The 25,439-nt window shown below is 44.0% G+C and overlaps 1 protein-coding gene across 1 annotated transcript in view; it reads left to right on the forward strand.

Moving 5' to 3' along the window:
• Positions 1 to 25,439, forward strand: part of SETBP1 (SET binding protein 1) — a 381,353-nt gene that overhangs the window by 264,215 nt on the left and 91,699 nt on the right. The window contains 1 exon segment of the mRNA XM_052660539.1: positions 3,233 to 6,689. Coding sequence (XP_052516499.1) covers positions 3,233 to 6,689 — 3,457 coding nt within the window.

The following is a 25,439-nucleotide window of genomic DNA, read 5'->3' on the forward strand; positions in this document are numbered from 1 at the left end:
ACAGCTAACCCAAAAGTGTCATTTGTCATCCACAAAGTCATGCTTGATTTTTGATGAGTTATATGATTTTCCTCAGGCCAGAATCATCATGTTGTCCTCTTATTGGGACAAAAATTGGTACTTGCTTTAGATAACCCTGAGATAAGGCTCCTTTATTCCATTTTCATAGACTGTTAAGTTTTTATGCAGTGATTTAATGCTTGTTTTTAAAATTATGTAAAAAAATAAAATGCCCTTTAAAAAGAAATTTGACTTGTACAAAATTTATATTTATATAAGTTAATTTATACATTGGTTGTGGGGGAGGGTATAGTTATCTACTTTATAAAGTAATTTTTCGCATGACAGACATGCTTCCATAAACATATCCTGTAGGAGAGAAATCTGTCTAGTGTTTTCAAAATGGTATTTCCCTGATGAACATTTGGCCTAGGCTCAGTGTGCATGGAAAACATGTATAAAAAGGAAGCCAGACCTTCAGAATGACTGTGAGTTCCACAGTCAATTTGTGGGGATGGGGAAGCAACCAAGAGTCATGCTGAACTTGATTGTATTAAAAGTTTTCCATAAAAATAATCTAGCCCAATATAGAATATCATCAGCTCTTCCCTTATTTGCTAACCATTTCAGAGATAGGCTTGCTGGGGACTGAGGGTGGTATAAAGTCCATAAAAGATTCAGGTCTGATCCTCCAGAAAAAAATCTGTAGTCTAAAGGGGAAACGGAAACATGTGCTATGTGGGTTAATAAAGGCCCTAGTCAAAGCCCTCTATATGGGATAATATCCCCCAGACAGCTGGGGAAGGATGGGAGGGAGAGCTTGCACCCCTGCAACTGAGCTCAGAGCCCGTTTAGCCATGTCTATCTCTGTCTCAATGGAGTAAGTGCTCAATTCTCAGTGAAGGACATATTGGAACTGACAGCCTCACCATTGTGTATATAATCTGTCATGGCTGACAGATGAAGAAATGGGATTTTATGAAATGCAACTGGATATAGCCATCAGCCACTGCTGGAAGGAAAGCCTTGTTCTCCTGAACCCCTTAAAAAGCACTCCTCCTCAGCCCTCTTGCCCCTTCACTGCAGCCATCTGAGCACCAGGTTTAAAGCACCATTTCCCCCATTACTGCTGATCTTTTGTTGTGCTTCCCTTTTGTCCACCCTGCCCTTTGATTGCCAAGCTCTCCCAGCAGGGCAAATTGCAGCTGAAATGGTAGAAACAATGGGATCCGGCAGTGTCCAGATGGAGGCACTGGGAACCAGGCATGCTTAACTGCTTACTTTCAGCTGGTCTGCCCTGAGTGTAAGTGAGCAGGCCTCACCTTTCAACTGCCAGAGTGAAATCCACCCTCCTGACAGTCACATGGGTTTCCCCAAAGGCAGAGTTAATTGGAAAGTGAAACAATTAATGGGAGATGGAAGAGAGCTAACAGTAAAAATTGCTTTGAGGGGGAGTTACCATTCAAGTATCTTTAGTCCTTAAGTATTTGGGAAGGATCTTTTGTTCAACATTTAATGCATCTGAGCACTCCAGTTTCATTATGCGCCATTATGAAATGAGTGATTGGTGGCTTATTGTCTTTTGTGTGTGGCCATGTATTTTGTCATGGTAATAGGCATCTTAAATATCATTTTATTTGTTCATTCAACAAACATTTATTGAGAACTTTCTGGGTGGTTTGCTTTGTAGTAGATACTGGGGAATAAAAGGATAACTGAGAGCATCTCTGACCTCAAAATACTTCCAATCTAGGAGAAGATGGAGAAGTACACGCAAAATAGCACATTGCATTATAAGGATTGTGACAGATGTCTTCATGAGAGACAATGGTGCATGCAGAAGGGATGGCTTAAGAAATAGGGCTGGAGAGGGTAACTGTGTCTGCAGACAATATGTTGCAATATACAGGTCACTAATCTCACCAATGACAAAATGGATTACCCATAGTAAAATGGGTCTTCCCTCATTTATTCAATAAATGTTTATTGAGTGCCTGCTATTTTCCAGGTACTGTGCTTGGTATCTCTGTGATGGTATATATAGGCTAGAAAGGAAAACAGGCATTAATTAAATTAGCACAAAAATCAAATGTAAATTTAAAACTATGATAAGTACAACAAAGATGAGATACATTGTTTCATGAAAACATGAGAACATTTGACAGGCCCCTTTCCCCCATGCAGTCGCAGTGGTCAAACTTCCCCTCTTTTTTCTTTTTTTTGGAAGAAAATTAAGTCTTATTTATTTTTAAAACCAAACCACTAGGAAAATATATCACAGTTTTGAAACAACAAACAGACAATATTATCATTTCAAGTAATAAGTTGGTAAAAAGATAAGGTCCTTATCAAAATGATGAGGTGCCAGAACTGGGATGAGAACAACACATATAGCAAAGGCCCAAGCTAAAGTGGTATTTGGTAATGGAGGACAGTCCTTTTACTGCTCTAAAGGAGCCACAGTTCACCCCTGAGTTGCTTACTTTTCCTCCCTTGACTTTTGTGTTGCCAGAGGATTGTCTCAATAAAGCTCTGTCATTTCTGGGGGCAAAGTAAGCAATACTGGGTTTAGACTTTCATTCTGTTTCATGAAAACCAGATTTTTCCAAACCCCATACTTCACAACAAACTTCCTCTCTTAATTTCCTCAACTTGTGCTGTTTCTCCTTTGTTCCTAATGAGCTGCTGGTTTTGAGTACAGAGATGCCATACTCCAGGATAAACTTCAAACAGACACAAACTGCAATAGGGAACCATGTGTGTTTGAGGAGAAGCTGGGGCAGAAATAAGCTGCAGCTGGAGTTATGGAAATGAGCACAGGTGGTTGAGAAGTTAAGGTGCTCTCCTGAACTCTGCCACCTTGGGCAGAACTCTCTATGGTTGAAGTTTTGGCCTCTTCATTTGAAAAATGGAAGCATTGGACTGTGGGACCTTTAGAGGACCTCCCATCTCTAAATAGTTCTCATTCTTGAGATTGCATTAAACCAAGATAGATCCTGTTATTTAAGGTGAGAAAGGCAACGATTAAAGCGTCCTTATTAATGTTCAAAAATCAATGCAACATATTTTTACTAAAGAAACTGAAAAATATACCTCCACAAAGCATTCTGGTGTTAAAGGTGGCTATTTCCAACTTATAAATAATTAAGCCTTTTGATATGACATTTTAAATAGTTTCAACATGCTCATCTTTGTTTCTCTCTCTCTCCTTCTCCATTCCACCCACCCTTAGGCTTATGAGCGGCCACAGAAACACTCAGCTCTCCACTATGACCCAGGCCTCCCACAGGATTTCACCAGTGACACCTTAAAACCAAAGCACCAGCAAAAAAGCAGCAGCCAGAACCACATGGACTGGTCCACCAACTCTGACAATGGACCTGCCACTCAGAATTGCTTCATCAGTCCAGAGTCTGGCAGAGAAACTGCAAGCACCAGCAAGATCCCAGCTCTTGAGCCCATGGCTTCCTTTGCAAAGGCCCAGGGTAAGAAAGGCAGTGCAGGGAGCACATGGAATCAGTTGTCCAACAGTAACAAAGATCTGCTCTTGGGAGGTGTGGTTCCATCTCCAAGCAACCACAGCTCACCAGCCCCACCCAGCAGCTCTGCTGAGTGCAGCGGGATTCAGCCCTTGGTAGATCAAGATGGAGGAAGTACAAAGGAGCCCCTTGAACCGCCTACTCTAAGCAGCAAGAAAAAGTCCAGTAAAAAAGATGTGATAAGTCAAACCATACCAAACTCAGACCTAGACTGGGTCAAGAATGCTCAGAAAGCATTTGACAGTACAGAAGGGAAAAGGGAAGGATACTCTGCAGATAATGCCCAAGAGGCCTCACCAGCCAGGCAGAATGTGAGTTCCGTCAGTAATCCTGAAAACGACTCAAGCCATGTCCGGATTACTATCCCTATCAAGGCACCTTGCCTCGATCCAAGCAGCCATAAGAGGAAAAAGAGACAGTCCATCAAAGCAGTGGTGGAAAAGATCTTGCCAGAGAAAGCCTTGACTTCGGGAATCACTATGAGCAGTGAAGTAGTTAATAGGATATTTTCCAACCCTGAGGGTAATAAGAAAGATCCCCGTGTCCCTAAGTTGGGTAAAATGATGGAGAACGAGTCCCCCTCAGCTGGCCTTGAAACTGGTGTAAATGCTGAGAAAGTTGTCCCAGGAGGTGTACCTAAGCAGAGAAAGCCACCCATGGTCATGACGCCTCCAACATGCACAGATCACTCTCCAAGAAAGCTGCCAGAAATCCAGCACCCCAAATTTGCTGCCAAACGGAGGTGGACGTGCAGCAAACCAAAACCCACCAGTCTGCTTCGGGAGGCAGTCATGGCCACCTCCGATAAACTGATGGTGGAACCGCCGTCTGCTTATCCCATCACTCCATCCAGCCCTCTCTACACCAACACAGACAGTCTTACTGTGATCACGCCAGTCAAAAAGAAGCGGGGGCGACCAAAGAAGCAGCCTTTGCTCACGGTTGAGACAATTCACGAGGGGACGTCCACCAGTCCAGTCAGTCCCATCAGTCGGGAGTTTCCTGGCACCAAGAAGAGAAAGAGACGACGTAGTTTAGCTAAGTTGGCCCAACTAGTGCCAGGAGAGGACAAACCCATGAGCGAGATGAAATTTCACAAAAAAGTTGGAAAGCTTGGGGTATTGGATAAGAAGACCATCAAAACTATCAATAAGATGAAGACACTCAAGAGGAAAAATATATTGAACCAGATCTTGTCCTGCTCCAGCAGCATAGCACTGAAGGCCAAAGCTCCCCCGGAGACCAGCCCTGGGGCAGCAGCGATCGAGAGCAAACTGGGCAAGCAGATTAATGTCAGCAAGAGGGGCACCATCTACATCGGCAAGAAAAGGGGCAGGAAGCCGAGGGCAGAGCTGCCACCTCCATCCGAAGAACCCAAAACAGCCATCAAGCACCCGAGGCCTGTTTCTAGCCAGCCGGATGTTCCCGCCGTGCCTTCCAACTTTCAGTCACTTGTGGCGTCTTCACCAGCAGCTATGCACCCACTTTCGACACAGTTGGGTGGGTCCAATGGCAACCTGAGCCCCGCCAGCACTGAAACCAATTTTTCAGAGTTGAAAACTATGCCAAATCTCCAGCCCATCAGTGCTCTTCCAACCAAAACCCAAAAGGGAATCCATAGTGGGACCTGGAAGCTGTCTCCACCCAGGCTGATGGCCAACTCCCCTTCACACCTTTGTGAGATCGGGTCACTCAAGGAGATAACACTGTCCCCTGTGAGCGAGTCCCACAGTGAAGAGACGATCCCGAGTGATAGTGGCATTGGGACAGACAACAACAGCACGTCTGACCAAGCAGAGAAGAGCTCTGAGTCCCGACGGAGGTACTCTTTTGATTTCTGCTCCCTGGACAACCCGGAGGCCATCCCATCTGACACCAGCACAAAGAACCGGCATGGCCACCGGCAGAAGCATCTCATCGTGGACAACTTTCTGGCCCACGAAAGCCTCAAGAAGCCAAAGCACAAGAGGAAACGGAAAAGCCTGCAAAACCGTGATGATCTCCAGTTTCTGGCGGACCTAGAAGAGCTCATCACTAAGTTCCAGGTGTTCAGGATCTCCCACCGGAGTTATACCTTTTACCACGAGAATCCGTATCCCAGCATTTTTCGGATTAATTTTGATCATTATTACCCGGTGCCATATATCCAGTATGACCCGTTGCTCTATCTTCGTAGGACTTCAGACTTAAAGTCAAAGAAGAAGCGTGGTAGGCCTGCAAAAACCAATGACACCATGACAAAGGTGCCTTTTTTACAAGGGTTCAGCTACCCTATTCCCAGTGGAAGTTACTATGCACCCTATGGAATGCCTTACACATCAATGCCTATGATGAACCTTGGTTATTACAGTCAGTACCCAGCTCCTCTGTACCTGTCACACACGCTCGGAGCAGCGTCCCCGTTCATGAGGCCCACAGTGCCACCACCTCAGTTCCACACAAGCTCCCACGTGAAGATGTCTGGTACAGCTAAGCATAAAGCAAAGCACGGAGTGCACCTGCAGGGGCCCGTGGGCATGGGCCTTGGTGACAGGCAGCCATCCCTGAATCCTCCCAAGGTGGGCAGCGCCAGTCTGTCCAGCGGTCGGCTCCACAAGAGGAAACACAAACACAAGCATAAGCACAAGGAAGACCGGCTCCTGGGGACCCACGACAACTTGAGTGGTCTCTTCGCAGGCAAAGCCACTGGCTTCTCCAGCCACATCCTGAGCGAGCGGCTGAGCAGCGCGGACAAAGAGCTCTCCTTGGTGAGTGAGAAAAACAAGCACAAGGAGAAGCAGAAGCACCAGCACAGTGAAGCCGGCCACAGAGCGTCCAAGAACAACTTCGAGGTGGACACCTTGTCTACACTGTCACTTTCGGATGCCCAGCATTGGACGCAGGCCAAGGACAAAGGTGACTCGAGCAGCGAGCCTGCAGACTCCTGCGCGAAAAGGTACTCTAGCAATGGTGGGGACGCGGGCAGCGCAAGACCAGAGAGCCTGGACGTGTTCAGCGAGATGAACCCTCCAAACGACAAGTGGGACAGTGATGTGAGTGCGAGTAAAAGGAGGAGCTACGAAGGCTTTGGAACGTACAGGGAAAAGGACATCCAAGCCTTCAAGATGAACCGCAAGGAGAGAAGTTCCTATGACTCCTCCGTGTCTCCAGGTAAGGCCGAGTCTTCTTCATGCTTGGAGTCTCCTGCGACTCGGTTGCTGGGCCCTGCCATTCAGCAGTCCGCTATCTTTGGCACATTATTGCACTCACTAGTTTGCAGAGAGGTAGGAACCATATGACAGTGGGTCGTCTTGTACATTTGAGTGCTGTACCTTTCTTGCCTTGTTTACTGAGTATTTACTGTCTTGCCTCTTTTGGCACCGTTGCCTGAGGACTGTGGTCCCAGAGGTAGCCCCAGTAGCTGCCTAGACTACATCCATACCCACTACCTTTATGCTTTTAATGAAAAATATGGTGCCTAGGTCCTCATCTGATCTGATGGTGAATTTGCAAGTTGGGTAAATCCTGTAAAACTCACTAGGAATACCAACAAGATCCCAGGAATGTCAGAGCTGGATGCAAATGAATATCTGATTTATCTGACATGTTAGCTCTAGATGTCCCACAGCCTAGGTTGAAACACCTATAGCAGAGCCATTGGAAGCTAATGACCAGTGACTCTTGAAGGCTACATGGTAAGGAAGCCACAGACCAAGGCCATGCTTTCCTCGTTTTGTCCATGGGCATTTGATAAGCAGCCCTTTGTAGACCCCTCAAGTGAAGCCTTGACCTGTCATTTCCCTGCATAAAGGTGGGGCCGGGGCGGAACCTGGCTATTAGCACCATGAGTTTCCTGCCTCCGCGGGATTTTACCACCGTGTCTCTTGGCACATCCACTGGGGTTGGGATTTGCCCACTAATCTCTAAACTGAAGTGCTGGTTGCTCATTCCTTGTCAGTTGCTGGCAGAATTTCCTTGCTAATATGCCCACCCACGTAAACCTTCCTTGCCACAGAAGCCTCACACTTCTACACATATATCCCTTTGTCCCTATCCATATATCACACAGATGGTAAGACTCCTGTAGAACAGAGTAGTTATTTACTAGGAAAAGAGTCGAAACTCCTTAGGCCAGACAAACTCTCTGACCAAAGCCTGGTTTCAAGGACTGATCATTCCTCATAAGATTTGAGTGTAGTGTTTGACCTTTGTGTATGGTGCATAGCCTTTGCTCATCCTCCCCCTTCATAGGGAGTCAAATTAGTGAAAGTGAAGGCAATCTATTCATGAGGATTAGAGACATTTTCCAGGCCAGCAGATTTCAGGAGGAAATATGGCTATGAGTTAGAAGCCACTTAAAGATTGCCCCAAATTGCCACTAGCTTGTGAGTTGCTCTTGTGATAGATGTTGTCCTTGCTTAATGAAGAGACCAATTAGCAGTCATGTCTTCTGCACTTGCGAAGGTGATGAATGGCCCACACTTCATGTCTGCCCAGATCGACGTCCTCTTCTGGGTTTCCCCATTTCTGATCATCAGACTTTATTGAAGGTGCTTATTTTTGTGTGTGCAAAGCCTAAATTAAGCCCATCCAAACAAGAATTGGTCTTTCCTAGTAGCTCAGATGCTAACGCATCCGCCTGCAATGCAGGAGACCCAGGTTCGATCCCTGGGTCAGGAAGGTCCCCCTAAGAAGGAAATGGCAACCCACCCCAGCATTCTTGCCTGGAGAATTCCATGGATAGTGGAGCCTGGCAGGCTACAGTCCATGGGGTCACAAAGAGTTGGACACAACTGAGCAACTAACACACACAGAGTTGCTAAAAGATTAAATTTTCACATGAGACATATTGTTACTTTCTCTTACAATGTGGTGGAATTTAACTTGCCATGAGCAAAGGGCTTTCTTATTTCTATTTTCTTAGCATTGTTTAGTTAGAAAACAATAATGGTATGTTATTGCTGAGAGCCTGCAAGCAAGAATCCTAACTGAACAGACCTGAGAAACAAGGTCTCAGAAGCTAAAACCAGCCACTGTTACATCAGGGTTCTCAGCAGTCTCACGGGGACTTCTGCGTGTTTCGACTGTGTCACAGGTGGGCTCTGGCTTAAGTTTGCCAGCTAGAGGTTTATCTCAGGGCCCTGCGTCTGAGGGCAGCCACACTGTAGCCATACACAACTCCTTGTATTTGTATTCACAAGGTTGTTGTTACTTCATTTAAAATTCTCCCTCTCTTTCCGCAACTTCTTATTGTTTTGCAGCTAGCCACAGAAAGCTGGACTCAGCCTGGAAATTGAGTTCTGCACCCAACTCTGTTATGACCTTAGGCATGATATCCTACCTCTTTGGGGGTACTATCTGGCAACCTGTAACTCAAAGAATTGGGCCACATCTCTTTTGTATGGCATATTTCAATTCTTAAAGCCGTTTTACATGTATTTCTTAGAGTACCCTTCCTGCAATCTTAGAAGAGAAATACTTTCATTTCCATTTTATGAAACAGGACACTGAGGCTCAGAGATCAAGTGACCTGGTCAGCTTCAGAAAAACTGTCACTTTTAATTCCAAGCCTAGGGCTTTGCCCTCTGCATTGCAACTCAGCTGCATGCCACCCAGCTAGTTAAGGCCAAGTCTAGAACACAGGTCCTGGTCCCCAGTCAGTGTCCCTATATCTCACCACCACCCTTCCTCTCAGAATCTCATCTACCTCTGATTGCATGCTTTCCCCTAGGGCATCTGCACAGTGATTATGTGATGAGTGCATAAGAGAGTAATTAAAACAAGAAGACATCCCTTGATTTAGCTCCCAGCCACTGAAGGAGGATTTCTTATGGCCTAAACTTGACTAAATATCAGCCTGGAAACATGTATGCTGACAAGGTTTCCACTTCTGTCCTTGCTAAAATCCAGGTCCCTGAGTTATTTTTGCCACTGCTTGTACTTAGTTTTGTGTTGTATGAGCCTTTTTTCTGAACATTATCATGAATCTTAATTGTCAGTGGCTTCTGTGTCTGTATAGTTATACCTGTTGTCCCTACGCATCTTGATGAATACCTTATTGGAACAGACCAGATTCCCTATCATTCCCTTTCCTTCTAAACCATGGCCTCTCCTTGATATTTTAAATGCCCCTTCTATTCCTGAACCCCTGAAACATCAGGGAAAAAATGTCCTTAGCACTTGGAACCCAAAGCATTCACCTTAATGTAATACACTCCAAAGAGTGCCAAGTCCCATTAAAAGCTGGGAGACAGATGAGATGAGATTGAAGCATTAAGATTTTCAAAGACTTTATCCGAATCGAGGTGTCTGTTTGGCTAGATGGTACTGAAGGTCATGTTTAGACAATAAGCATCTGTCCTTCCACACCTTCTCTTCTTCCACCTCTTCCTTCTCCATGTGGCTCATTTCCATAGCATCTTAGTCCAATTTCATACGATCTAGTCTTCTCCATAATTGATATGGCATAAATATAAATGCCATTCTTTACCCTGTTGAGGACCAAATTTAGGAGCAAAGTGAAAAGATGACCCTGAGATCAGAACTGATATATGTGAAAGTAGCTCAGTCATGTTCGACTGTTTGGAACCCCATGGACTATACAGTCCTTGGCATTTTCCAGGCCAGAATACTGGAGTGGGTAGCCTTTCTTTTCTCCAGGTCATCGTCCAAACCCAAGGATCTAACCCAGGTCTCCCACATTGTGGCAAATTCTTTACCAGCTGAGCCACAAGGGAAGCCCAAGAAAACTGGAGTGGGTAGCCTATCCCATCTTCAGGGGGGTCTTCCCAAAACAGGAATCGAACTGGGGTCTCCTGCATTGCAGGTGGATTATTTACCAACTGAGCTATGAGAGAAGCCCAAATGGAAGTCATTACCATTATGGAGAGAGGAATTAGAGACCCTACTTAGCAATAGCAGCAGTTGCACACGTCGTTTCCTCTTTTCTGCTTGGAAAGTCATTTGTTCTCCATCCCCCTGCCCCAGTATATAGATGTGTTGTCTTTTTAGCCCCCTTACCACATACCTCGAGCTGGAAACTTACACAGACTCTTCACCTTTTTCCTCTGTTTTACTCCTGTCCTGCTGCTTCTTTGGTTTCAAAAGGCAGTGACTCTTTTGACCTATTTTCTAAATGCATACCATCTGGTAAATCTTCACCTATAAAAATGCTTGCCTGGAGCCAAATAATGGATAAATAGTGGGAAGGTGAACTGCACAGACTCTCAGAGTTGGGAAAAGCTTCATCTGGGCTGCTGTCTCACCAGGCATCACCGTCTCGTGCACGCTGACGTGTGGCACATTCCAGAGAGCAAACCTGTCCAAGGGTGACAATGCATATTCAGATGATGCTATATGCTCTCAGAGCCAAGTTCTCCTGAGGCAGTGGAAGAAGTCTCTAGTATGAATGATATTCTTCCTGTTCCAACCTCTTGGTGAAAACAATTTTTGCATACTTTGATGTCAAGTTAGGCCCGGGGCTTCAGATATCTTGACCGCTGCTGTCCAGGCTCCCGTCAGATACTGGAGATACAGTGAGGAGAGTTAAGTTTATACCTATTACCTCTTAGTCTAATGCCATTCTTAATCAAGGTGAGTCCCCAGGGTCAAGTACTTTCCCCATGATGAACGGATGCTGAGAATTCATTCTTAGCTCACGTCTCAGGTATCAGAGGCCTGCCATGTAGGTAGCTGAATTCCCTTGAGCCTGGGTGACTCCACCTCCTCTTGTGGCTCTGCCTTGCCCTCTGTCAGCTCCTCTTATAGGCACTGTGGGCATTTCGGGAGGCAGGCTCTGTTGTCAGTCACAGGCAGGAAATGCATGCCCAAGCCAAAAATAATACAGAAGCCTCTTCCAATCAGTCATACAGATGAGGGAATATTAACCACACAGACAAAATGTCATGAAAACCATACAAAAGAAACGTGTGTGGAAAGTTTTCTAAAACTGAAATAGAAGGAAGAAGAGGACTCATGGGAGGAGAAAGCTAAAATCAGGAAAGAAGGAAGAGTAAAAAATGGAAAACTGGTGAAGTGTGGTCTGTCTGACCTCAATCCAAGGTGAATTCTAAGTCATCCTGTGGGAGGAAGTGAAAGATTAATTAGCTAATTGTTGCTGTGTGGTTTAGTGAGATTATGAGTACCTGCCTCAGTCTTGTCTCCTCTGCTAACCAGCTGGAAGATCTTTTTTACTCACAGGTTTCCCAAGTAATACTAGGACAATAAAGGTTCTGACCAGACCTGATAGTCTAGGAGTCTCGAATTTGTACAATGGAATTGGAGCACACACACACACCAGATTGTGCAGTTAAAGAGAAAATGCCCACATTATGGAGAAGGCAATGGCACCCCACTCCAGTACTCTTGCCTGGAAAATTCCATGGATGGAGGAGCCTGGTGGGCTGCAGTCCATGGGGTCGCTAAGAGTTGGACACGACTGAGCAACTTCCCTTTCACTTTTCACTTTCATGTGTTGGAGGAAATGGCAACCCATTCCAGTGTTCTTGCTTGGAGAATCCCAGGGATGGGGGAGCCTGATGGTCTGCCGTCTATGGGGTCGCAAAGAGTCGAACACGACTGAAGTGACTTAGCAGTAGCAGCAGCCCACATTATAGCCAAGTTGACCAATTAATTAGCTGTTCAGTGAAGTTTCAAAACATATTCTTCTGGCCCATGTCTTAACCTATGTGACATCCCATTCATCTTTGGCTCAAGTGGCTTCACTTAACCATTTGATCTCACTTTTCCAAAAGATGAAACCTCATAATTATACCAACAAATTAATTTGTTCATTGTGTAGGCTGAAACCACAGTCTTCATCTTAGAACCAAATAAGTTAGAGCACTAATATGACCAATTGTATGAGAGCAGATTAAGCAAACTTGCACCTATAGTCACACTTAGAAGTAAAAGAGTACTAATATAGTATAAACACTTCATTTTGCTTATGAGAATACTGAGGTTTAGGAAGGACAAGCGACTCATCCAATGATACATATCTAATTGGTAGAAGGGCTCAGACTGGGAAGTTTAGCATCAGGCAGAAAGAAAGGGAAGCAAGAGAGAGAGACAATAAAAGAAAAAAGAGAGTGAGAGAAAGGTGAGTGTGGGAGAGATGTTAAGCTATATGTTTTATTTTGCTGTGAGCTGTTGTAAAAGGTAAGCATCTCTTTGACAATAATTTGTTTCCAGGCTATCTCTGGGGACCCATGTTTGGGACTGGAAACGATCTTTGTGGACTGTGATGGAAGTAATTTTTTTTTCCTTTTCTGTCTTCACAATTGCACATGCTTATTTTATTGAGCTTCCCACAGTTCCTCCTAAGGTTTCCTTTTGGAAACCAGGAATTAATCAAATTAAATGTTGTGACCTATAACTTTCTGACAATGAAAAAAAGAAAATAGCATCTCTTTTGCTACGTTGAACCAGAAATCCAGCAATCTGCCTTTGGAGCATGGAGTCTCCAGGCCATTTATCTTCCCACAGTTGGCAAACTTTCCCCCATCCTTTTGGAAGATTTTATGTATACCTCTGTGGCTTTGGAGAGTTGTGAAGATTCAGGTGTAGGTACGGAAAGTGAAAGTGTTAGTCGCTCAGTCATGTCTGACTCTTTGCCACCCCATGGACTGTCGCCTGCCAGGCTCATCTGTCCATGGGATTCTCCAGGCAAGAATACTGGCATGGGTTGCCATTTCCTTCTCTAGGGGGTCTTCCTGACCCAGGGATCGAACGCAGGTCTCCTGCATTGCAGGCAGATTTTTTACCATCTGAGCCATCTACAGAGAAGTCACAATTTTGACAGACTTGGCTTTGATACAACATGGAGCTTTTCTTGGCCAGAAAAATCAGTAAAGCATGCCTTCCAAAGGCTAGCCTGTCACTGGGCCATGATAAGGATAGTGCCTTTGGAAGGATCCTCCAGAAAACCATGTCTTCACTCTGTAAACAAACAAGCAATAAGGCTGAACACTTCATCGTGGCTTAGACTTGTGCCAGTATAGCACTTCACACAAAGTAGTTGAATTGAAGAGGAACTAATAATGACAAGGGACATTTTTAAAATTATTAATTTAGTGTCTAGTATATGCATGTGTTTGTACAGTCCTGGGAGAGGAGTTCAAGGATGCTTTACTATTAATGAATCATAGTAAAAAAGCATTAAGTAACTCAATACTTTTGCCCTCAAAGAGGGTACAATCAGGAGGCTCTCCTGAATAACCTAGGGGAGGAAAATAGATGCAACTTAGACTATAAGGACCATCAGGAAATCATAGAGAAGATGCTAGGCTGTCCAATGAGGATAAGCCACTGCCGTATTTTCAGTGCTGGTGGAGAGGTGGAACCAGGAAATTCTTCTGTTTGGCATTTTTTCAAGGATGGAAGAGTCTTTTGGAGCATGGAGATGGTGGGATGGTGATGGGAGGAAGTGGAGTCAAGCATAGAGTGGGAAGGAAGCTCTGTCAGTAAAGGTATTTAGGAGGAAATACCCAAAAGACACTTGGGAAATGGTGTTTAGTCTAAGTTCTTTTGAGGTTAGGATCCGCAGTTGGGGAATCATGGTAGATAAGGAGTATGTTGTGCTGCAGTTTAAAGGTTTTACCCCACACTCTGAGGCTTGTGCTTAATTAAGTAGACAGTGGGCAGCCATTTCATTATTCAGGCAAAAATTGTGAGATAATCAAATTATTGTCTTTTTCCCCTGACTGTTCCCTCCCTCTTGTCTGGGTTGGGCAAACTTACCCCATCTTGCATTTTTCATATGACATTGTAATAATTCATTTCGTATTTGAATTGTACCCACTACCTACCCTTCTTCCCCCAGCCCACCCCCTAGATTATAAGCCTCTTAAAAGCAGCATATCTACTCAGGTGCTCAAAGAAAAAAATAAATAATAATGAGTCATTCCTGACTCATCTGTTTCCCTCTTTAGCTAAAATCAAAGAGGGTTCCAGTATGTTGGCCTCAGGCAACTGGAAGGATGATGGCATGTGAACAGAACCGTAGACGTTGAAGCAGGAGGGCGAGGGGTTGAGTGGCCGAGGCAGCAGTTGGCAGCCCTGCACAGAGGAGAGCTAGAGATTCACCAAAGGGGAAGACTGGAAAATTAAGGAAAAAGAGTGGAAGGGGAGACCCCTGTGGTTCACCTTAAACAGACAGGCAGAGGAAGAGGGGATCAGGCAGACACAGAGAAGGAATGACAAAATTGTTGGAGAAGAAACAAGGGCACAGAGAAGACGGAATTTCAGAACAATGGGGTGGGGGGCCACGAGGGCCCGAGCTACGGGCTTCACAGAAGATGGGGACATGTGAGGATTTGTATGAACATATCGTTGGCTCTGGAGACAGCAGAAAAGTTAGCAATTATGTATGTAGTGCCCCGTATGGTTAAGCGGGGGTGGGGTGGGCTGTGTGCCAAGTTCAGGTGGTAGAGAGGTAATGAATAAGTAGATGATGAGAAAATAGGGGGCGAAGGTGCAGAAAGTGAAACGTGGTTGTGGTTGGAGCTTCTTAGAAGCTCCGACTTCTTAGAAGGCTTTGTTCTATAGTGAGCCCTTGATGGTAAGTGACACATTCATTCTTAGCAGGCCTTCAGTCTAAGGTTCCCCCCATTTGGGGGGCATGAAAACCATGCCATACTCTTTATCCTATGTCATTCTGCCTCCCTGTGAAGGCCACATATAGAAAAGGTTTTAGTATTTTAAAAGAGGTCAGAGATTCCAGGCAGGCTCCACCTTGCTTGTCCCACAGACACACAGGCACTTAATTTTTGGTCACGGTAATGGCTGTTTGAAAGTTTCTCTTTATGGTGCCATGGATATGTGCTGTGCCACCATGAGTGTGTGGAGGAACAGTTCAAGTTTTGGTAAATGAATCTTACTGAATGTTTACTGTGTACAAAGTTTTATAGACTAAAGCTTAATTGTTGATCTTTCAGAGGTCTTTACTACTCTGTGGAATAAATATATATATGCTGGCTCATAAAGTGCTTACCTTCTTGCAAACGCTTATGAGCTCTTTAGTTACTAAACATATAACATAGTGCCAAGATACAACACATAGAGAGACCAGAACAAAAGAAAAGCAAGAAAGGGCTCCTGACCTTAAGTTCCCTCTACTATACTGAAAAGAGATGAGGTTAACCTACATGAAACAACCTGAGGATTAATGCAGACCAGATTTAATCTCTGCCAACTCAGTGGCCAACCACGGGAACCATAGTGATATAGGATCAGAAAGGATGACAGTGTTTAGTGAAAAACAAAATCCTGGACTTGAACCCTAGAGAGTGGATACATAGTGACTCGCTGAGGCACCAGATGGATGTCAACTGAAAAATTAGTCACAACCTGAAAGGAGAGTTATTTTATTTGGTGGTAATGTTAAGGACTCCGAGCCCAGGAGGCAGGAGAGGCAGTCGAACTATACACAAGTTGGCAACGAAGGGAGCAGGCATTGTGAACATAAAAGATTATTGTTAAGTAGTAAGGGAAAGGGCTTCCCAGGTGGCGCTAGTGGTGAAGAACACACCTGCCAATGCAGGAGGTGTAAGAAATGAGGCTTTGAACCCTGGATCGGGAAGATCCCCTGGAGGAGGGCGTGGCAACCCGCTCCAGTATTCTTGCCTGAAGAATCCCCGTGGACAGAGGAGCCTGGTGGGCTACAGTCCATGGGGTCACACAGAGTTAGGCACCACTGAAGCAACTCGCCACATAGCACGCACAGGAGTGTGTTAATTGCTCAGGTGTGTCCGACTCTTTGCGACCCTATGGGCTGTAGCCCGCCAGGCTCCTCTGCCCATGGGGATTCCCCAGGCAAGAATACCGGAGTGGGTTGCCATGCACGTCTCCAGGGGCTCTTCCCAATCCAGGGATCGAACCCAGGTCTCCGGCATCGTGGGCATACTCTTTACCGTTTGAACTACCAGCTCACACAATAAGGAAAACCAAATGTCAAGCTAAGGAATTTAGCATTCTTCTGTGTTTGGGCAGGTGCAAGCCTCTGGGCTCACTGAATTCATTCCTTTCATATACACCTCAGCTATCTGGGGCCAAATTCTGTTTTGTTTTGTTTTTTATTTCTCACACCTGCTCCACCACCCCACCCCACCCCCAGCTCTTTGGCAGTCACCATGGGGGTGGTGGCATGCTGGATCTCAGGCATTGTGCTCCCTTTCCAAAGCCCTCATTCACTTTTGGAAGCTTGAAATCACTGATGACTGTTACATCCTAGTTTGTTGATATGGCTGGAGCTATTCCATTTCACGTGGGCAAAGACCTGGAGCTGGGCATATGTGGCGGGTACAGGAAGGTACTTAGCTAGGTTGAAGTTAGCAGTTGAGTGGGGATGGACTTTTAAAAGGGCTTCCCTGGTGGCTCAGATGGTAAAGAATCTGCCTGCAATGCGGGAGACTCGGGTTCGATCCCTGGATTGGGATGGTCCCTAGAAAAAGGGAATGGCAATCCACTCCAATATTCTTGTCTGGGAAATCCCACGGGCAGAGGAGCCTGGCAGGCTACAGTCCATGGGTTCAGTTGGACTTTTAAGAAGGCAGATTTGCACACAGAGAATATGAAACTGTATCCTGGAGGGATGAAGTACACATGAAGTACATGCTGGCCCAGCATGAAGGGTGGTGAGCTTGGTGCTTGGTGAAATGATGAAGTCCCAGGAAACATGCCTCCCTCAAAGACCTTGTAAAGCTCCCAGGAGACAAGAAATGGATATATACACATGTGGAAAGCAACTAGAGAGAATAATGACAGACTACCCATTAATGACTGGAAATGAACACCAGGTCTACAGGAAAATAACTTTTAGAATAGTAAGTTGCGTGTTGTAAAAGCAACTTGATGTGAGTGTTTACTTGATTACGTAAGGATTCAGAACAAATTAGATAGAAGAAAGTAAGAGGGGGAGATCCACAAAGTAGAACAAGCAGGTCCAAGAGCTGCCTCTGTTGGGGTTTTCCCATTCTTCTCTGGAGGGCCTGGAAGCTTAAGAAGGTGGGCAGGAATGCGTCGGGAGGTGGGGCTTCTGTATTGATGGAGGATCTGAGGACACAAAGAGACAAAAAAGCTTTCCCTGGGGGTGCATCCCAGTGCCCCCTTACATCTGAAGAGGGCGTTCTGCTTTTCAAAGCACATTTCCTAACTTTTATTTGATCTTCCTGCTCCACTGAGATTTGCAGATAAGTATTGCTCTCTCACTTGCCAGGCAAGGAAATCAAAACCCAGAGGGTTGAAGTCTTTGTCCAAAGTCACTAAACCAGTTTTGCACAGAGAAAGTGCTAGGTTCCAGGTTTCCTGACTTTTCCCATCACCTCCGTTTTTCCCACACTATTTCCAGAGTCTTTGCAACGTCAGTAGCATGACTCAGCTTTTGAGTTATCGAAAGAACCCTCAAGAGGCCTTGTCTGTGGGTTAAATATTGGAGTTCAGAGTAAGGAACTGGGTAGTAAGCAATTTAATCTTTGCTACAATTTAAAAAACTTTTAGTGGAGTATAGTTGCTTTATAATGTCTCAGTTTCTGCTGTACAGCAATGTGAATCAGCCACATATCCCATCTTTTTTGTATTTCTTTGCCATTTAGGTCACCACAGAGCATTCAGTAGAGTTTTCTGTGCTATATTGTAGGTTCTCATTGGTGGGGTGATTTAGTTGCTAAGTTGTGTCCAACTCTTGCAACACCGTGGACTGTAGCCCTCCAGGCTCCTCTGTCCATGAGATTCTCGAGGCAAGAATACTGGAGTGGGTTGCCATTTCCTTCTCCAGGGGATCTTCCCGACCCAGGAATCGAACCCAGGTCTCTGCACTGCAGGCAGATGCTTTTTATACATAGGATCAGCAGTGTGTATGTGTCAGTCCCAATCTCCCAGTTCATCCCCCTCCCACCTTGGTATCCACAGATTCTATTCTTTACATCTGTGTCTCTATTTCTGCTTTGGAAATAAGTTCATCTATACCACTTTTGTAGATTCCACATATATGTGTTTATATTCGATGTTTGTTTTTCTCTTTCTGACTTATTTCACTCAGTTTGATGGTCTCTAGATCCATCCACATCTCTACAAATGACCCAGTTTCATTCCTTTTTATGGCTGAGTAATATTCCGTTGTGTTTATGTACCCTACCTTCTTTATCCATCTCTGTTGACAGACATTTAGGGTGTTTCCATGTCCTGGCTATTGTGAATAATGCTGGAATGAACATTGGGGTGCATGTGTCTTTTGGAATTATTGTTTTCTGTGGGTTTATACCCAGTAGTGGGATTACTCAGTCACATGGTAGTTCTATTTTTAGTTTTTTAAGAATTTCCATGCTCTTCTTACAATTTTTTTTTAATTTGAAAGGATCTCTTTGGAGCCAGTTAGCCAGACCCGGGGTATGATACCAATTCTACGTATAAAGAGCTTTCGTCTCATCTGGTGAACAGAGACTCAGTGGAGGCTGGACATTCTGAAAAATCACAAAGGAGATGCAAAGGGAAAGCAAAAATGGTCTTACTCACTAAATCACAAAACACTAAGCCTAATACTTAAAACTGTTATTTTTTAAAGAAAAGTTTGAGGAATTTTACATACCTCAGTTCAGTTCAGTTCAGTCGCTCAGTTGTGTCTGACTCTTTGCAACCCCATGAACCGTAGCACGCCAGGCCTCCCTGTCCATCACCAACTCCCAGAGTTTACCCAAACTCATGTCCATTGTGTCAGTGATGCCATCCAACCATCTCATCCTCTGTTGTCCCCTTCTCCTCCTGCCCCCAATCTTTCCCAGCATCAGGGTCTTTTCAAATGAGTTAGCTCTCCGTATCAGGTGGCCAAGGTATTGGAGTTTCAGCTTCAACATGAGTCCCTCCAATGAACATCCAGGACTGATCTCCTTTAGGATGGACTGGTTGGATCTCCTTGCAGTCCAAGGGACTCTCAAGAGTCTTCTCCAACACCACAGTTCAAAAGCATCAATTCTTCGGTGCTCAGCTTTCTTTATAGTCCAACTCACATCCATACATGACCACTGGAATAACATACCTACATACCTAGTAGTAAACAAAACTTGTATCTTGAGAGTGACATAGGCTAAAAATAAAAACAGACCAGAGTAAGTCATTAAGGAAACCATGGGTTTGAGGTTATATCTAAAACATATGGTAAAGTGTTAGGAGACTTCATCCCCTTTTAACCATCTACCAGGAATTGAGATTCCATAGTGAAAAGCTATGGTTCTGAACCAGTTTGTCATGTCTTATATACCATGAAAGACCAGTAGGCCAAGGAACTTGCTCTTATAGGACATAATTCTTTGTGCTATGATAGTTTTTCTTTATTTTTTCTAATCATACAATTTAAAGGCATCAAGTGTCTAAAATGTGTAAGACATAGTCCTGGGTCGTATTACAACTACAAATATGTAAGGGGCATCTTGTCATCTTTCAATAGGAGTGACATAGTCCTAGAAGGAAATGGTACCCCACTCCAGTACTCTTGCCTGGGAAATCCCATGGACAGAGGAGCCTAGTAGGCTACAGTCCGTGGGGTCGTGAAGAGTCAGACACGACTGGGCGACTTCACTTTCACTTTTCACTTTCATGCATGGGAGAAGGAAATGGCAATGCACTCCACTATTCTTGCCTGGAGAATCCCAGGGATGGCGAAGCCTGGTGGGCTGCCTTCTATGGGGTCGCACAGAGTCGAACACAACTGAAGCGACTTAGCAGCAGCAGTGGCAGCAGCAGTCCTAAAAGTCTTTCAGAATTTCTCCTAATTCAGCAACCAACCCCTTTAGTACTAGATATTATTTTTCTCGTTGAAGACCCAAGAACAACAGTAAAAAACAGATTCTCTACCCATTGCGTAGATCAAAGGATTATTTGGAAAAACACATATTGTTTCTTTTACCATCTTAAAAAAAAAAGTTAGTGAATAAAATTTGGAAAATGTAGAAAAAGAAATTCGTATAAGAAAAAATAAAGTCAACTACAATCCCACTAAATAGCCATTATGATAAGGTAAATACACAGGTCCCTAGTTGATGGTGATGGTAGCTGCTCACCTTGCAACCTACCTCCCTTTCTTCCCCAGGAAAGCCAGCCCATGCTCCCGCACTCCACCATCCCCTTTCTCCTCTCTTCCCCATCACCACTTCGACTGCCTGGTCCTTTCAGTTTTCTCTCAAGTGCCTTCCCAGCATTGACCGCTCTACTTGCCATAGCCTTTCATTCTGCATTCTGTGTCATTGCCCAAACAGGGGAGTAAGTTCTTTAAAATGAATGCAGCGGCAGTTGGGCATAAGAGCCATCCCACTTTCCAGACTGTCCTATATACGATCTCCACAAGAGTTCAAGTTCCAGGACAGCAATTGGGAAGGGGGCCGGTTAATCACAACTGAAGACGGTTGCCAAGTTTTCCCCAAGAGTTTCCAGGTGTTGAGAGTATTCTCTCAAATCAGAATCTGACAAGAGGGGGATGCCATAAATTTTCCAAAGCTTGAGATCCACAATTCTACATGGAAGTGAAAAATGCAACCAGCCAGTGTCTGTTACAAATACCACCCCCACTTCTCACACACACACACACACACACACACACACACACACACACACACACACTATAGCTACACTCACTGGTCAGCGTTGCTGTCACTCATACCAAGATCACTTAAAGAGAGGGAGCTAGCTATTGATTATAGGTTTGTGACACAAAGGACTACATGTACTTGCTTATTTTTCTTCCTCGTATACCTATGGATATATCTAAGTCTACATCAACACATGTTCTTAGATGCGTATTTGCATAGGGCATTAGGCAAAGGAGAAGAGAAAATCTTCCAAATTTCTTACATTTTCATGGATAGTACGAATAAAATTTTATTTTATTAAATAAAATAGCTGAAATAACTTTTTGTATTTACTTTTCATCCATTATTTGTCTAGTACCAATTGATATTAATTATAATAAAAGAAATTCTGTTCCTGTGGTCTGTCTTAGAGGGACATAGCTTATTTCTGGGTGTTTTCTCCTGATACTGGTGAGGACACTGAGTAATGAATGGCTGCCTCAGGTGATTTCCCCAGCGTAGCATGTCAGCTCCACCTGCTTATGGAAGCCCCTGAAGCCCCAGAAAAACTTCATTCATGTAGCCCGAGCTTCCACCAAGCCATGGTTGTACCTTCTTTATCCACAGCAATGCTTCTCTACTCAGTTTTTCATTTGGGGGATCCTTTTGGAAATAATCAGCCCAGAGCAAAGCTCTTTTGTTTCCATGCCCTACCCCACACCCTTTATAGCTCTAACTAAATAAATATATTAATTACTGAAATGGAAAAAGAAGAATAAAATAAGTTTTCATGGAGCATCCACTAAGGCAACCATAACAAAATGAGTAATTGATGCCAGATGTAGAAATAACCATTTCTCTTGCATAAAGCCCCAAATTCTTTATCTGGCTTAACAGACCCTCCATTATCTCACCTTGTTTCCTGATCATTTTCATCTTAGTGACTTGCTGTGAGTTTTGCTAAATCTCTACCTTATCCTACAGAAAATAACATAATTAGCCTGGATCTGAATCTCCAGTCATCCCATTGCCTCCTTCACATAGAACATCTCTTCTTTTCAATCTGGCTTCCAAATCTTACTTAATTCCATAACCATTCTGGCATCTCCTGCTTCTCTGATATAAGTAATATCTTCACTTTCATTTCAGTGCTTATTTATTTATGGCCTTGTATCGTTTATTTTAGGTAAGAATGGCTTGACTCACTCAGATAAAATCTGAGTTGTACAGGACACAACTCACTAGCTTGAGAATAAATCCAGCAACGTCTAAGGCAGCATACTAGAGCATTAAAATGCTAGGGCGCTAAAGTCTCTTGGATGCAGATTTGGATACTAAATCCCCACTTACTAGTAGCATGACCTTGGGCAACTGAGCCTCATTGATCCTCGTTTTCCTCATCTGAAAAATGAGGCTATTAAAACCTACCTGGCAGAGTTTTATGAGAGCCAAAGGAAAGTAGAGTATACACGAGAGCATCCAGGGCACAGCTTACCACATGGTCATTAATAATGTTCATTTCCTTTCACTTCCACTTTGGATAATATATTCAAGTGCAGAAAATACAACACAGCAGATTTCTGCAGAAGTATTCTTTGAACAGCAGGCTTTCTCTCCCAATTATGCTCATACTGGGGTGAAGTTAAATCTCCCTGTGAACACACATATGCACACGGAAGGGCAGACATCTGCTGGACTACAATTGTATTTGATGACAAAGATAAGGTGTCAGGATTAGACGGTGATGGTGGATAAGTGACAAAATATACATTTCACCCAAAGTTAACTGCAGATTCACCGTTTTGGCATCATCTGCAGGGCTTGGAAGTTCTCTTGAAAAGGGAAGCAGTTTCAACCCCATGACATTTGGTCTGCTGCAGCCAGAGTCTGTGAGCACTAGTTAATGGCGCCTGTCTCAGAGACCAGTTTATCTACTAACCCCAGTCATTAAAATGCAGTGATAAGAGGAATAGTGAAATTTGTATTCATTTTCTATTGTTGCTATAAAGATTTATTACAGATTTAGAAGCCTGAGACAGTGAACGTTTATTGTCACATGGTTTCTGTAGGTCAGAGGTCCAGGAAGCTCAGCTGCTTAAGGTCTCATGAGGCTGAAATCAAGGTGCAGGCAGGGCTGGAGATTGTGGACAAGGATGGGACTCCAGTCTCATTCAGGTTGAGTTTCCATTTAGTTCCTTGTGCTTTTTGCATCAAGGAATTGGTATAGTTGCTAAGTCATGTCCAACTCTTTCAACCTTATGGACTGTGGCCCGCCAGCCTCCTCTGTCCATGGAATTCTCCAGGCAAGAATACTGGAGCAGGTTACCATTTCCTTCTCCTGGGGTCTTCTGACCCAGGGGTCGAACCTGTATCTCTTGCATTGTCAGGTGGATTCTTTACCACTGAGCCACCAAGGTACCTGGTGGCTATTAGCTAGGGGCTAGTCTTTGCTCCTAGAGGCTACCTGTATTAGTTCTTTTTTCTATGTGGCCTCTCCAGCAGAAGGTCCAGTCTCTCTGCTTTTCCTTTTCCTGCATCTCTCTGATGCCTGGACACCCGTCACCCCCATGCTTCAGCTCCTGGTATTCTCTGCTGTTCTGTGAACACAGGTATCTTGTGCTTCCAAACCTCCCAACTTTTACACATGCTCTGCTTTCCTTTCAAAACATTATTCTGAGGGGATGATACTAACATTTTCCTCATGACTAATTACCTGTGTTCTTTGTAGATTTCCCCTTGTGATCTGGTAGATGATCATGGATAATTTTAAAATAATTACCTCATGGATAATTTTTAAAATGCAGTTAAAAAGTCAATTATCAAGTCACAGATTGCTAAGCTGGATGGTAAAGAACTCAGAAAAGGGACAGTTCATTTGTAGACTGGAGTTGCACATGGGACACTTTATGGAGGAGAGGGTACCATACCTGGACCTTGAAGAATCGTGATTGTGAAGTCGCTCAGTCGTGTCTGACTCTTTGTGACCCCATGGACTGTAGCCCACCAGGCTCCTCCATCCATGGAATTTTCTAGGCAAGAGTACTGGAGTGGGTTGCCATTTCCTTCTCCAGGGGATCTTCCCAACCCAGGGATCAAACCCCGGTCTCCTGCATTGCAATCAGATGCTTTACCATCTGAGCCACCAGGGAATCCACCTTGACGAATAGGTTGGATTTACATAAATAATGAATAGAGATGAACAGCTTGGGGTTAATATGAATATATATACAATGTTCTTTGGAAAGCTATAGCATTTATTCATTCATTACATATATGTGTATATATATATATATATATATATATATATATATTTAAAACTCTTGGGAATATAAAAATGATCCAGAAAGATAGGGCTTCTGTATTCATGGAGTTTATTAGCTGATGTAGAAGAGAAAAGGAACAAATAAGATAATTAAATAACAAAATGTGATATATTTGGGGAGAAAAAAAGAATGTGACTAGTAGGGGCATGACCTGCTTGACTGGCTATCTGTGTGGAGGACTAGAGAAGTGGTCCCCTCTTGTCCGAGAGCATTGTGTTGAATGGTAGATTTCAGTCGAGTTCTACCAGCAAGAGGGGACCACTGAGATCAAAGAAATGGCGTGGTGATCACTGCGTCTTCCACAGAGTAGTTTGGCCATGATACTATTTACCTTGATTGTTTATGTAGTTCTGGGTCATCTTGTAATTCTGTGACATGTATGAATGGCTTAATGAACCCTTTCTTCATGAGTAAGCAACAGTGGCTTTTCCTTTAATCCCCGTCTGAGCGATTGAGTTATAATGACTTGCTCTGAGCTCACCTTGAAAGCTAACCAACCACCAAATCTCAGTCTACAATTCAGGTATAGCTCACATGCTAGGAGGAGGTAACTTGGAACATGTCTTAAGTCAAAATACTTCTCAGCCTTAATTTCTTTTCACAGTTCAGAATCTGTTTTATCCAATGTGGAAAGGAAAAGAACTCCCTTGCTTGGACTTCTTGCTGACATTTCTCTTTGGTAGGGGTCAGGAGTTGGGGGTCGCTCCAATCGCTCCCTGGTCCTCGTAGTACAGCTCTGCGGCATGTTCATAAAATACCAGCCACTGAAATTCTAGTAATCACAAAAACATGTGCTTTCTCCTTATATCGACTAACATTCTTTCTCTCATTAAAAAATAGAAAGTTCAGAAATTGAATTAGAAAGCTAAACTTGATATCTTTAAATTCTTTTGGTTTGTAGAAAAGAAAAGCTACAGCTTTTCTGATTTCCCTGCAGTTAAATATTACTCCTGAATGGGGAAAATTGTACAAAAAGTCTGAAGAGTTGAGACTGACATGAGGAGAGGGTTTGTATTTCCTCACTTTAAAGAAGAAGAAACCTT

This window comes from Budorcas taxicolor, chromosome 22 (genome assembly GCF_023091745.1).
Source record: "Budorcas taxicolor isolate Tak-1 chromosome 22, Takin1.1, whole genome shotgun sequence".
In the NCBI taxonomy this organism is placed as follows: Eukaryota; Metazoa; Chordata; class Mammalia; order Artiodactyla; family Bovidae; genus Budorcas; species Budorcas taxicolor.